Source organism: Tenrec ecaudatus, chromosome 11 (genome assembly GCF_050624435.1).
Source record: "Tenrec ecaudatus isolate mTenEca1 chromosome 11, mTenEca1.hap1, whole genome shotgun sequence".
Taxonomy (NCBI): domain Eukaryota; kingdom Metazoa; phylum Chordata; class Mammalia; order Afrosoricida; family Tenrecidae; genus Tenrec; species Tenrec ecaudatus.
In genome coordinates, this window is record NC_134540.1 from 22,056,478 (window position 1) to 22,068,714 (window position 12,237).

Below are 12,237 nucleotides of genomic sequence, written 5' to 3' on the forward strand. Positions count from 1 at the left end.
ATGTAGGACAGGGCAGAACTGCACCTGGGAGCTTCACAGACGGTAACTAGAATGCCGCATCTTGCTTCAATCTCTGCCTGTTGGATGTTCACCTACTAAGTGGCTTTAACCCAGACAGTGAGAATGCAAGTGTTCACTCCCTTGTCAGAGGTCACCTCAAGGGCACGCTATGGCATCCTCCCCAACCGCCTCCATTCTGGCTCCAGTCCTGACTCCATGGGCGGTCAGGTTTCCCATCACAGGATCACCAGAGAGAACCCGGCCTCAGAGGACCCCTCCCACCGAGGATGGGGTGCTGGCTCAGCTGGGGGGCGTTAGTGACAGAGCGCCAAAGCCGTGTCCTTTGTGTCTTCCAGGAGAGAAGCCCTACAAATGCACCTGGGAAGGCTGCACCTGGAAGTTTGCGCGTTCGGATGAACTGACCAGGCATTACCGCAAACACACGGGGGTGAAGCCATTCAAGTGCGCGGACTGCGACCGAAGCTTTTCCCGGTCTGACCACTTGGCGCTTCACCGACGGAGGCATATGCTGGTGTGAGGAACGCTATGGGTCCAGCGGAGCGTAAGCACTGGACCTCTCTCTTAGTGGCACCCGATGCAGCAGGGCTGGATCCCCTCCACAGTGTTAACACCAAGGGCCTCACCCGCCCACGATGTCTGAAACCAGAGCAGGCAAAAAACAAAACAAAAAACCCTAAAAGAAGTAACACTTCCACCTTTTGGTCTGAGTAACATCTTCGCGCCGACGGAAGATGAGCAGCTACTTGGCTCGGGAGACAGGCATTGCCCGTTGGAGGACTCACTGGGCCATGCAAAGGTGTTTGTAGCGTGTACATTTTCAGACGTTTTATTCTTGATACCTGAGAGGTCCACTACCACCCGGTGATGGCTAGCGCACGACCTTTTAAATTGGGGTTCCTCCTTCCCCCCTCCCTCCATCCACCTCCCCTCAGTTTACAAAACAAAACAGCAGCCAAGAGCCCCATTTGAGTTCCTGTCCCAGTGAGATAGAGCACACACATCCAGTGGGTTCTGAGCGAGCAGCAGGAGCATAGGAAGGAGGACGCTGTTGGAGAGGTCCCCTGACCTGCAAAGAGGGGGCCCCCAGGCACGCCCTTTGCAGGAGGGGTGACGGCAATTAGGCTTCACCCGCCACTTGTCATCACGCCATGCCCTGAGGGACACCAACATTGAGCCTTGCATTTGTTCGTTGTTGTCGTTTGGGGTTTGTACTTCTGTTTCTTTTCTCCTTGTGTTGTCGTTGTTCGTGTGTGTAAGTGGAGGGGCAGCGGCATGGCAGCGCAAGTGTAGGCCCCACGGCTGCCGCCCCCGGCTTGCACTGGCACAGGGGTGCTCCATAGTTGAGTAGGAAGAGCCTGTCAATAAAAAAGAAGGAAAAAAAACTACTGCCCTACATCAAATTGCAGTGTTCTGTCACCTAGACATCATCTTTCCCAGCCCCTCGTATTTGGTTACAAGGAACCCAGGGGGTGCGGGGCAGGAATAAAAACTTCCTTAGACACACTGGCACCAAGGTAAGAGGTGGGGCTGCCCAGGCAAAGTCCGTGAACACGAAAAGTCAGACAAAGCAGAGATGGAAAGAATGCGCCTCTTGAGGCGAACAGCAATACCGAATGAAAGGGCTCTGCTGCAGTCACCGCCCCGAGGACTCACGTTACCAGTTGTCGTACTTACTGAAGGGATTGTAAGAAACACCGGGCAGGGTCCCAGGTCTTGGTTCCATTTGCAGCACCGAGGTAATCTTGCTGCTGTCTGTTGTCTCGCTTGGTTGAGAACCACAATTAAAGATTCTGCTCCCCCTCTGCTGGTTTAAAAACACTTCTTTGGTGACTGGAACGGTAAGGGAGGCAGGGCAGGGAACTAACTCTTGGGGGAATGGGTCGGTTCTCCTTGGGAACTCAGTCAGCAGAAGGGGAATACTCCTTGACGGAGGACTGACTTGGTGCTAGATTCCCTTCTCCGAGAGCCAAGCGCAGGGAGATCTCCACGCGGCCTCCTGTACAGAATTCGGTTCCTCACCCGGCTGAGGACCCAATGAACAGTTCCTTGACATCCTGGGGATGTCACCGACTGATCCCGCATTCAGGAAAAGGGCAACTCCCGTCCCAGCGACCCCGCAAACGATGAGCCTTGTTTGCAACTAAAAGTATCCAGTGAGCAAAGCAATACATTACCAACAAGCATTCTTTCAGGAAAAAAAAATCATATATATAAATATATTGCCCCCTCTAAAAGCTGGGTTTGGTTTTGTTCTATTTTGTGTCCCCCTGCCCCCCACCCGGCTAAGGGGTTTGCGGAGGTTTTGTGGTTCTTGTTGCTGTTAAGGAATTTTTATAGCTTAGGTAGAAAAGGTCTTCAACAGAGGCCTTCGCAATATATCTTAATGGCCAACACTTGATGGGGGGGCGGGGGCGGGATTGCACAAATTAACCTCGCAATAGCACTCGCTCTGAGCTCTCAACCATTGCGAACACGGTGACATCACGGCGAGTAACAGTCAGCCTCCTGCGGGCTCTCGCTCCCTAATGCAGGTCCTTTTGTGTGGCAGCGGAAGACAGCGTGCTCTCCGCACAAGGGTGGTATTCCAGAGGAACTTTGATGGACGTGTAAGCACAGGAACCATGCTTGTCCAGGTCAAACTCTGTCTGCCGAGATTGTGCTTGCTACATTTTCTGCCAGGTATGAAAAACAAAAATAGTCCATTGGCAATTTCCTTCCAACCAGGCCTGGGATTGCCATTGCTAGGCGGCTCCTCCCGTTACATCATCCCATGAACCACCAAACACTGGGGGTGTGGGTGCGGGTTGTGTTTATTTTTTTTACCAACTTATTTAATATGTACTGTATGCAAATCCTTCACATTTTGACCATTCAAAGTAGCAAAAAGGCTTCTTGATGCATGACAATGTTGGGGACTGGTCAGGGGCAAAGGTCCTCAAGAGTTCATGGCCAGTGCAGCCATGAACTCTGAGCTAATCCAAGAACCTCGTTGGCAGGAAGTAGATGAATCACTCAGGTACAGCGTGGAGTCGCTGTAAGCCTGTTTGTGTGCGCACCGGAAGGACCAGTCCATTCTCTGCAGAGAGAGACCTTAGGAGTGTCACAGGTAGAAACGGTCATTAGATTTCATAGCACTGCCAGGCAGTGGGAGCCCCTGCAGTTACGAACAGCTTGATTTAAATTCAGCACAAAACGAAATGATCTCTCTACCGACCTAGGGAAGATTCAAGGAAATGAGCTCTTGTTCTTAGCCTCTGAAAGTAGAAAACAGACTGAAACGGTAAGTAGTTAAATGAGAGAGCCTGTCAGCATTCCACCGTTTCTCCCTCTCAAGGTACCAGTGCTTCTCCAGAGGGAGGCTGGCCCCAGTGAGCCAGAGGCTGCTGGAGCAGAGGTGGAAATCAGGCCCTGCGGGAGCTTGCTCCGGGTGGTTCCCCGTGGAAGTGGACACAATTTGATACAGTAGGAAAGGGGATTTGGTTTGTTTCCGGTGGGGACGCCGTTCAGCATGGGAAAGGCCCCAGTTCATCTGAGGTTCCTGACGGCACAGCACACAACGAACAACGGGAAGAAAGCGGGGGGTGGGGGAGGCGGGTGTCCCAAAGGCATCGGCAAAGTGTCCCCTCACTCTTTGGCTAGATGTCTGATGATGTTCGGGTTTGCAGCTGGGGTTTAGCTGTATGTTTCCAAGCACATGTGCACATCGCTGCCGCCCTTTCAGAAGCCGTGGTAGACACACATGCTCTCTTGGCATTGTAGAGGTTGATTTCAGGGGAGCTCGAAAGATTTCAAGGACAAGTTAGGAGGTTCTGACGGAGGTGTGACCAGGTCCCTTCACATATTCTCATCTAAAGTTGTCAGGGGTTCCTTCTCCCAGCTCCCTGTAGCCGCCTCCTGTCAGTCATTTATGGGCAAACATGGAAGGACACTCGGTTTCCAGCGTGGTTAAATTGTCACATATCCACTGTTCCTTTCCTCCGATGGACTCTCTCTATTCACTTGCAAGCATAAGCGGGAAATAGCAAGACCATTGTCTGAGGAAATCACTCAGAAACTGTGTTTACAAATGCCAGTGTGCTCTGGTAGCGTTGTGGTTAAGGGTCTGGCTGCTAACCACTAGATCCTAAGTTCAAAACCACCAGCAGCAAATCGGGGCAAAGAGGAAGGGGCTTTCTACACCCAGTAAGAGTCAGTCTCAGAAACACAGGGGCTGTTCTGCCCTGCCCTACAGGACCAAGAGTCACCATCGACTCAAGGGCAAGGAGTGCGGTTGGCAGCGGGATAGCAGGGCACGTGGCAAATGCCAGGTCTAGATGATTACAAGGCTGTTATTTGGTCGAACCTTGGAATAGTTTATGCAAAGACCGTGTTTGGGGATTTTATACATTTTTCCCCTTTAACTTCACTCGATCATTTGTATTTTAGCCATCATTAGACTGGCTGTGTGTGGATTAACATGCAGTATTGCTTATCTTGGACTGTATTTATACTCGCCAAAGGCAATCATATCGACCTGGTGAAGTGAGGCGGACAAGTGTTTGGCCACGCCTTTGTTGTGACTGCTCAGAAAGGTAGCCTGTGCTGTGTTGGCTCAAGGTGTCTTACCATTTCCAGTATGGAGCGACAGAATCAAGATGGACAGTGTGAAGCAGACCGGCCCCTGTGTTTTGTGGAGAGGTACAGTCTGTGTGTCAGGACTGTAGTGATAGACTGTTTTTTTTGAATCATCATAGGTCCAGGAAGCCTTAATAGTCATAATCTGTAATCCAGTCTCAGATTTTTGCCCCTTACTAATGCCTGTAGGTTAGCAGGGAAATTGTATTCAGTTGCAATGCCATTGATCTGATCGTTCATTTCTCCGAGATCGTGCATCCCATAAGAACGTCTTTCACAATTTGATTTACTGGTTTCAGAAAAGGGGTTCACTAAGCCATGTCTTCCATATGATATTTCTGTTCACTCCCTACTGCCACCCACTCACCTATACAGTCCCCCTCCCACACACACACCCTTACACGTGTGTATACACATCTGTACAGGCAGTTGTTGGCTATGCACACTTCAGTTTCAACAAGGAATTTTTTAAAAGGAACATTTGTAATAACCCATGCTATCTAGAATGTAAGTTGTTTACCTTGTTAGGGAATCCGCTTATTATGCTGTATATGACTCTGCCTGCATTTTGTAGTTAAGAAATGTACATAAAACGGAAAATACTATATTTTCACAGTTTCATTGTAGAGCAATGTCTATTTCGCAAGCCACGCCCATTGGTACTTTAAGTATGCTAAATGCTGAACAATTGCAAATAGAAATCCAGATTTTCTTAAGAAAATGAGCTAGGAGAATACTGCATCTTAAAAAAATAGATTGAAGTTATTTTCCTGTATTCGTAATGTGATGGTAGAAGAAAAAAATATTTTCAAACTCACAAATTTTACAGAGGTTGTAAATAGTTTGATGAAGTATGTTGGGGGAAAGAACTTCTAGTTTTCATCACAATAAAAATAAAAAGAAAAAAATTGTTCAGATATGCCTTGTGTCTCTTCCACACAATTAGCCCAGTTGCCACAGGAACACAGTGGTTCCACGTTGTCCGAGCAACGTCCTCGTCTTCAGAACGGAGTGGCCACTTATGTCAATTTAACAGGAATGGCCTAAGACACAGTAAGTGGCAGACAATTGATTGCAAATTCAAAATGTCTTTGCCTCAAAAGGGGAAAATAGCTGCATCGGATTTTTCTTGTGCCCTTTTCCACAGTTATCTTTCTCCCTTAACAGAGTGGTTCTTGTTCAGGAAAACAAGACAAAAAACCCGTAACGCACAGGTGTTTATATTTCAGAGTGAATATGTTTAGGCATCGTTGCATGTTGGCAAGATTAAGTGCTGTGACCATGGCCACGAGTTAAATGAACCTCCACTGGCCACAGGAATAAACGGAAGCCCTTTTTCAGAAATGAATGTAAAGGTGCAAGTACCTGTCAATAAGCATTATGACCGATGAGAACTTCTATTCATTTACACAGCAATTGCTCTTCATCAGATGGGATTTTCCCCCCACCCTTGGAAAACACACACGATCGCAAACACAGGTAGGCATAGTCTCTAGGACTTTTATGCACATAGTAAATTAAGTTCGTTGACACCCTTCCCTTTAAAAAAAAAGCCCTTTGTGTGGTTTGAAATCCACCTAATTTGGTGTGCATGCACATTCACCCCTGGCAGCATTTCCATCACTGGCAGAGTGTAAATCTGACCATTAACATTCTCGCCGGCGCATGCTATGGCATATGGCAATTATGGTTTTTAGATGAAAAACTACACTGTGATTTGCCCCCCCCAATTATAAAGCACTTATGTCTGTCTCAGAAAGTTTTGTCCGTTGTAAAAACAAAAAGAGAGAGAGAGACAAAACAACCCCCCCCCCCTTGACTATTTACAGCATGACTCAGAGGTATTTTTTCCCTCTGGTTTTATTTTACCTACGGATAACAAATGCACAAATTACATATTGTCTTTGTCTTCTTCCCTACCATTCTTGTGATTATCTAAGAACCACATTGAAATCATTATCCGCCCCCCGCCCCGCAGGTCTGTGCGTGAGACTTAGCTTGTTCTTTAGCTAAAGTTTGCAGCTGATTCTGAAAATGATCATATTGACATCTAAAGGTGCACAGTGTTTTCCTCTAATTAGTTCACTGCTCGTGAGTCAAGAATAGAAACAACGTGATGGTATTAGGCGAAGAGCCATGAGCCCTAGACACTCTCCTACCTTACTATTTCCAATGATGAAGTCATCCAAACACGCTGCTGAGGCTCTAAGTAAAAATTAGACTCTTTCAGAACCAAACATTGAAAGCTCTATTGCTGTGATTAGCACCCAAGCTACAGACGGTGGCCACCACCATGGATCGTGCTCTTCAGAACCTGAGCACGTGCCCAGAAAGCCGCCTGCTTTTTCCTGTTCCAAGGACGTGGGCCTGGCATCGGGTGGAAAGTACGGTCCCGGAAATGTCAAAGGAAAGCTGCTGAGTTGCTTGCTCTCAGTGAAGCCAAGCCTTTTGCCTGGGCATCCTCCTGAATGTTGTCTGACCAGGTCCAAACAAGGTGGAAAGTCAAAGACCCATCACACCCTGGAAACAGCAGCCATCCCTCATGTAACACTTTGCTCCGCCCCAAAAAGCATGCCGGCCACTCTTTAGACTGAACATCTCACGTGCACGGCAGTTTGAGATTGGATGGATGGAGAAAGGGGCGCAGACGAGTAAAGGGCAGGTAGCCCGTGTCCCGCCCTTGGAACCGTGCTTGCCCCATGTGCCCCGCAGTCCACTTTGCATAGGCCTGAGTCGCTCTGTTAGGGGACCTGCCCATGCACAGTCAGCCTCCTCCCCCCCCAAGTAAAACAGTGGAACTTGATGCACCACGGGATTCGATGAGGTTACAGACTATTAGAAACAGGGACTCTCTTGGAAAGCTGGGCAAGGGGGGATCATTATTTTACAAATAGCAACAACCTGATGTCTCCCTGGGCGTGTCACTTTCCTCCTATAAGGTTGACCTGGGTTCCCTAACATGAATCCAAACGCTTCCTGTTGCCTTAGTACAGTAGCCTTTTACTAGTATAGTAGCCTTTTAGCCCGAATTGACCTTCTCAGTGTTGCCTGTTTGGGGCTCGCAGTCAAAGCATTTCCACCAATCCGGATTGGAAAAGTTCACCTCCATGGAGCGAGTCATCCATGGCAGACCTGTAGCGCAGTGGTTGGTGGGGTGGCGATCACAGGCACGTTAACCTGGTAGGAAAGATAAAACAGCCGATGAGACCTTTGTCGGACTCCTTGCTTAATAGCACCACCTTGGAATGTTTTAAATAGTCTCATAAATAATTCCTCCATAGTATTGTTGTTAGTTTAATTGAACTTGATGTAAGAAGCTGTCCACCAGCAGAGAAATGAATCCCCACCGCCACCCCCTTCCTATAGAGAAAAAGGTGTCTGACAGTATTGATTCATGGACGTACTAATGGACTCAGAACACATTAAGAGAATGTCATTTCTCATAGTTTTTCTGTTTCTGAAAACGAAGCTCCTGAATTATGATCTTCCTCCCTGTTCCTTGGCGGTGGGAAGAGATAAAAACCTGTATAAACAAATCCCTCCGGTGCTGAAAGCAAGGGTTCTGTGCGCACAGCTTGCTGAAGACTGGGACTCGGTTAATTGGGCTCCACAAGCAATCATGTCTCCACAAAACCACAACTTTGAGCTGAAGAGAGATGAATCGTGGAAAGAGTCACACCAGTACTTTTTCCTCCTGGATTGCATCTCCAGAAGTGACAGGCCTCAGAGGCGGTCCTTTGTGACTTGTGCGAAGGATAGCTTGCTTTTTTCCAAAGCAGGTTGAATCTAGACACTCACAGAGCTTTGTGTTTTGGGTTTTGTGGGGATTTGTTTGTTTGTTTTTTTGAGAAATGAAGGTGGAGAGGAAAATAGAAGACGGGTCCAAATCTAGTCAGTCTGCCCGAGCAATCAAAAAGTAAGTTGTTTTAGGAAAAGACCAGTGTCTTTCCTTTCTGCTAATTCCGTTCTCCAGAGTTACAGCACACATTATAGAAAAGGTGTTTGCCCTACTTGTCTTTCTAGGCGTTCCTTTTGTCTTTCACAGCAGAGTGTTGTAATTACAGCCAGACAATAGTTGCATGTGTTGGTCCTCCGGCTTTATGACATGGATGGGCAGGGTTGAACTGGGGCACTGGTGCCTACAATGAAGGCTCTTTCCTAGCCAATGGCCCACAATTTGTAGTATTTAAAGACGCATTAAAAAAAAAGAAGAAGAAGGAGAAATAAAAACACTTTAAAAGCCCTCGCTCTCCCCCTCCCCTGCTATGGGACAGCGGCTGTTGTGTTGTGTTCATGTCTATGTGGGACACATTGCATCATGCGGCTAACCCGACTCTGTGGTGATGGGAGCGCTACTTCCCAAACGAGCTTGCAAACATCATCTGTGTATTAAGTCACCCTGCATCATAATGCAATTATGTGTATCATAACATGCTCATTTTAAAAGAGGGCAAAACCAGCAAAGTCCTGTCTGTCCAGAGCTCCGTGTGTTGTGCAAGGAGAACAGACCACCTGCCACTTAAATGACTTAGTTCTAATTAGGTGTAGTCTAGACGGTGCTCTTGGTGTGTGGGGGTCAATTCAAACGTCATCCTCTTTTGACTAATTCTCTCAGTTGCATTTGAAAACATAACAGGAGAGTCAAGAAAAATATCATCTTTGGCCAAATCCAGCAGGCATTTCCACCCCCACCCCCTCCCTTCCAGTTTTCCTTGACATTTTGCTCTTTATACATGGTTACTAGGTCACAGATCCTTTTGTGTAAAACATAAAAATTAAAACACACACCCTTTAGTTTACAAAACAGGTATTCTAGGCTGGATGCCTCTGAACATCGATTCGATCTGCTGCGTCGGATTCACTTTATGGATGTTCGTTTTAGAGAAGACTCTGGTGTCTGTGGCCCCAGCGAGGTAGAGTGTGGGCAGGAGGGCCCGTGCATCTGAGGAGGGACACTAAAAGGCCCCGGTGGTCCTGGCGAGCCAAAGTGTTCACTTCTTAGATCTTTATTTTGTTTGGGTTCCGAGTTTTAATTGCAAATACATTTTATTTCTTCGGCTTTATCTAAAGATCTAATTTCCCAATAGTTTTCCTCTGCATTTATATACAAGGTAGTGTTTAGGCAACCCCTGTTATAAGTTGATTACTATTATGTAAGTGTTGTTCTTGTATTTATGTATAGTGTATGTATTGTAAATATACTCAGAGGCTTTTCCCCCCTTTTACTGTAAAATGGTGATTTTTTTCCCCTCCTATTTTTTTTTTGCCCTATGATAATGTCAAAGGAGCCCCTCCTCCTGAGATTTCCCCCAGGGGTGGGTAATTCCAGTCTATGCTCAGAGACTTAAATGAACAAGTGTTATCGTTTTTAATGGCGTCTCAGACATTCTGTTGGTGCATCGCTTTTCTGTATTCAACTTTCCTATGAATTGAGCTGTGAACCGAAATAGAGTTTAACCCTTTACCTGTATGCATTTGTATAATTACCTGAATGAAGGCATGAAGGTTCAATAAAGCATTTTGTATGGAATCGAGCTCCCTCATTATTAACGAAGGCAGTCCGTGCACTTTCAGTATCATTTGCCAGCACCATGATTCTTGGAGCATCTACTTCAAGCATCATTGTACATGTAGCATGATGCCTCTAGCACAGTGGTTCTCAGCCTTCCTAATGCAGCCACCCTTTCATACAGACCCCCAACCATAAAATTATTTTCTTTGCTACTTCCTAACTATAATTTTGCTACTGCTCTGAATCAGAAGACCCCTGTGAAAGGATCATTTGACCCCCAAAGTGTTCGCGACCCACAGGTTGAGAACTGCTGATCTAGCACATGCCAACACTAGTTCATTTCCATAAAAGCTTAAGAAAGGTGGACTGGAAAAATCTTCAGTATGTATAGAATTTTTTGGCAAATAATTGCTAATAATGGCACCTACAAAATCCATTTAAATGTGTTGTTATATTGTGTTTATCAGTTGAAAGTCTACTCAAAATTTCCATTCCACAAAGGAGTGGTAGACTGGAGATAGATGATAGATAATAATTACAAAAGACTGACACTCGTGTGTTTACTAGATGCCAGCGTTCTCAACATCGAATTTTTCACTCTTCCAATCTCACTGCCATCTATTCGATGCCAACTGATAGCAACTGTCCAGACAGGGTAGAACTGCCCCTGCGGGTTTCCGAGACAGTAATTCCTGGCAGGAGTAGCAAGCCTGTCTTTCTCCCATGGAGCATCTGCTGGTTTCAAACTGCTCACGTCAAAGTTAGGAGCTCAGTACTTAACCCATATGCCAGCAGGGTTTCCCCCAACCAACTATAGTGTAGTTTAATAACTCATGAAAGTCAGGGACGAAATAGCTTTGGGTTTTTCCCCTAGCCCAACTGCATTCCGAAATAAACATACCAAGTTTCTACCTGGTCAATTCCAACTCAAGGCAGCCACATGCATATCAGAGTAGACCTGTGCTCCATAGAGCTGTCAGTGAGTGGCTGTTCAAAATTCATGCCCAGACCTTTCTTCCAAGTTGCTGCGTCGTAGATTTGCACCATTGACCTCGCAATCAGCAAGTGAGCAGATTATCCATCCTTACTGTGATATCTTTCTGAATTTTCTCTATTTCCTCTCTGAGTTCTAATAATCATCGCAACGCCTACACAGGACTCACAATGAAATTCTTGATTAAAGGGATTATTACAAAAGGTGACTTGCAATGCCACGGAAATATGCTCAGGGTTGAGTTGTTTATCGGGACATAATGCAAAGGTCTTTCAGGTCTGCTAAAATGCCCAAAGAGGCCTACCTCACCACTGTAGACCCCATCCCCAAAGCAGGCAACTCAAGATCTATGGGTCAGCAAACCCAGCGCCCTGAAATACGAGCCCGGGGCCACCCCACTCCAGTAAGTCCCAGCTCACAGGTACTCAGCCCAGCTCCACTTCTGTGGGTCAACAAGCCCAAATTCTCTAATCCCCCATTCCACAATCCAGCCTCCTTCATACACCAAGTGCTGAGCTTCACTTGCCCCACGCGTTGGGAAGTCCGTCACTCTGTTCCACGCTCTGGCTCCGGGTTCTGCTGCGGCTCCTCTGGTGTTCTAGCTGTCCTCGGGACCCACGAGGTTCACGGCACAGAAACCCACGGTCCAGTGGACACCCTCTGCTCCTGGCTCTTTCTGGTAAGGAGATCTCTCCTTCCCCTTCTCAAAGGGCTCATTTTATACAGAGGAGGGAAACCCTACCACTGCCTTTCCCTGACTTCTTACCAAAACCATGCAGGGAAAGGTCATTTGGTGGAAGTTGGTGACGTTGGCTGGAGGAACCACATTCAGGAATTCACTACCCCTAACTGCCCCATCTGGGAGCCCAGAGGCTGACTTCTGAGTTCTGTGAAGTCATTCTGTTCTGCTCAGAGGGAAACAACGTGCAGAGAGAGCCATGCAGGCTGCAAGCGGCAGTCCCCTCCCATCAAAGTGCTCGCCGTTTTTGGCAAGCCGGGCAGCATGGTGCCTGCTACCTGGTCTTTCGCTCCTCCGGGACTCCTTGAAGGCCCACAGCAAGGACCTAGAGTTCAGCTCCTCCTCCAGGGCGAGCAT

General features: G+C 47.1%; 1 protein-coding gene across 4 annotated transcripts in view; it reads left to right on the forward strand.

The window, feature by feature from the left end:
* KLF12 (KLF transcription factor 12) overlaps nt 1-10,141 on the forward strand; it is a 519,184-nt gene extending 509,043 nt beyond the window's left edge. For all 4 annotated transcript variants that reach the window (XM_075562976.1, XM_075562978.1, XM_075562975.1 and 1 more), the window contains one exon: nt 357-10,141. In XM_075562976.1, the coding sequence (XP_075419091.1) occupies nt 357-538 (182 nt within the window). In that variant the 3' untranslated portion in view covers nt 539-10,141. The remainder of the gene's footprint in view (nt 1-356) is intronic.
* The last annotated feature ends 2,096 nt before the right edge of the window (nt 10,142-12,237 follow it).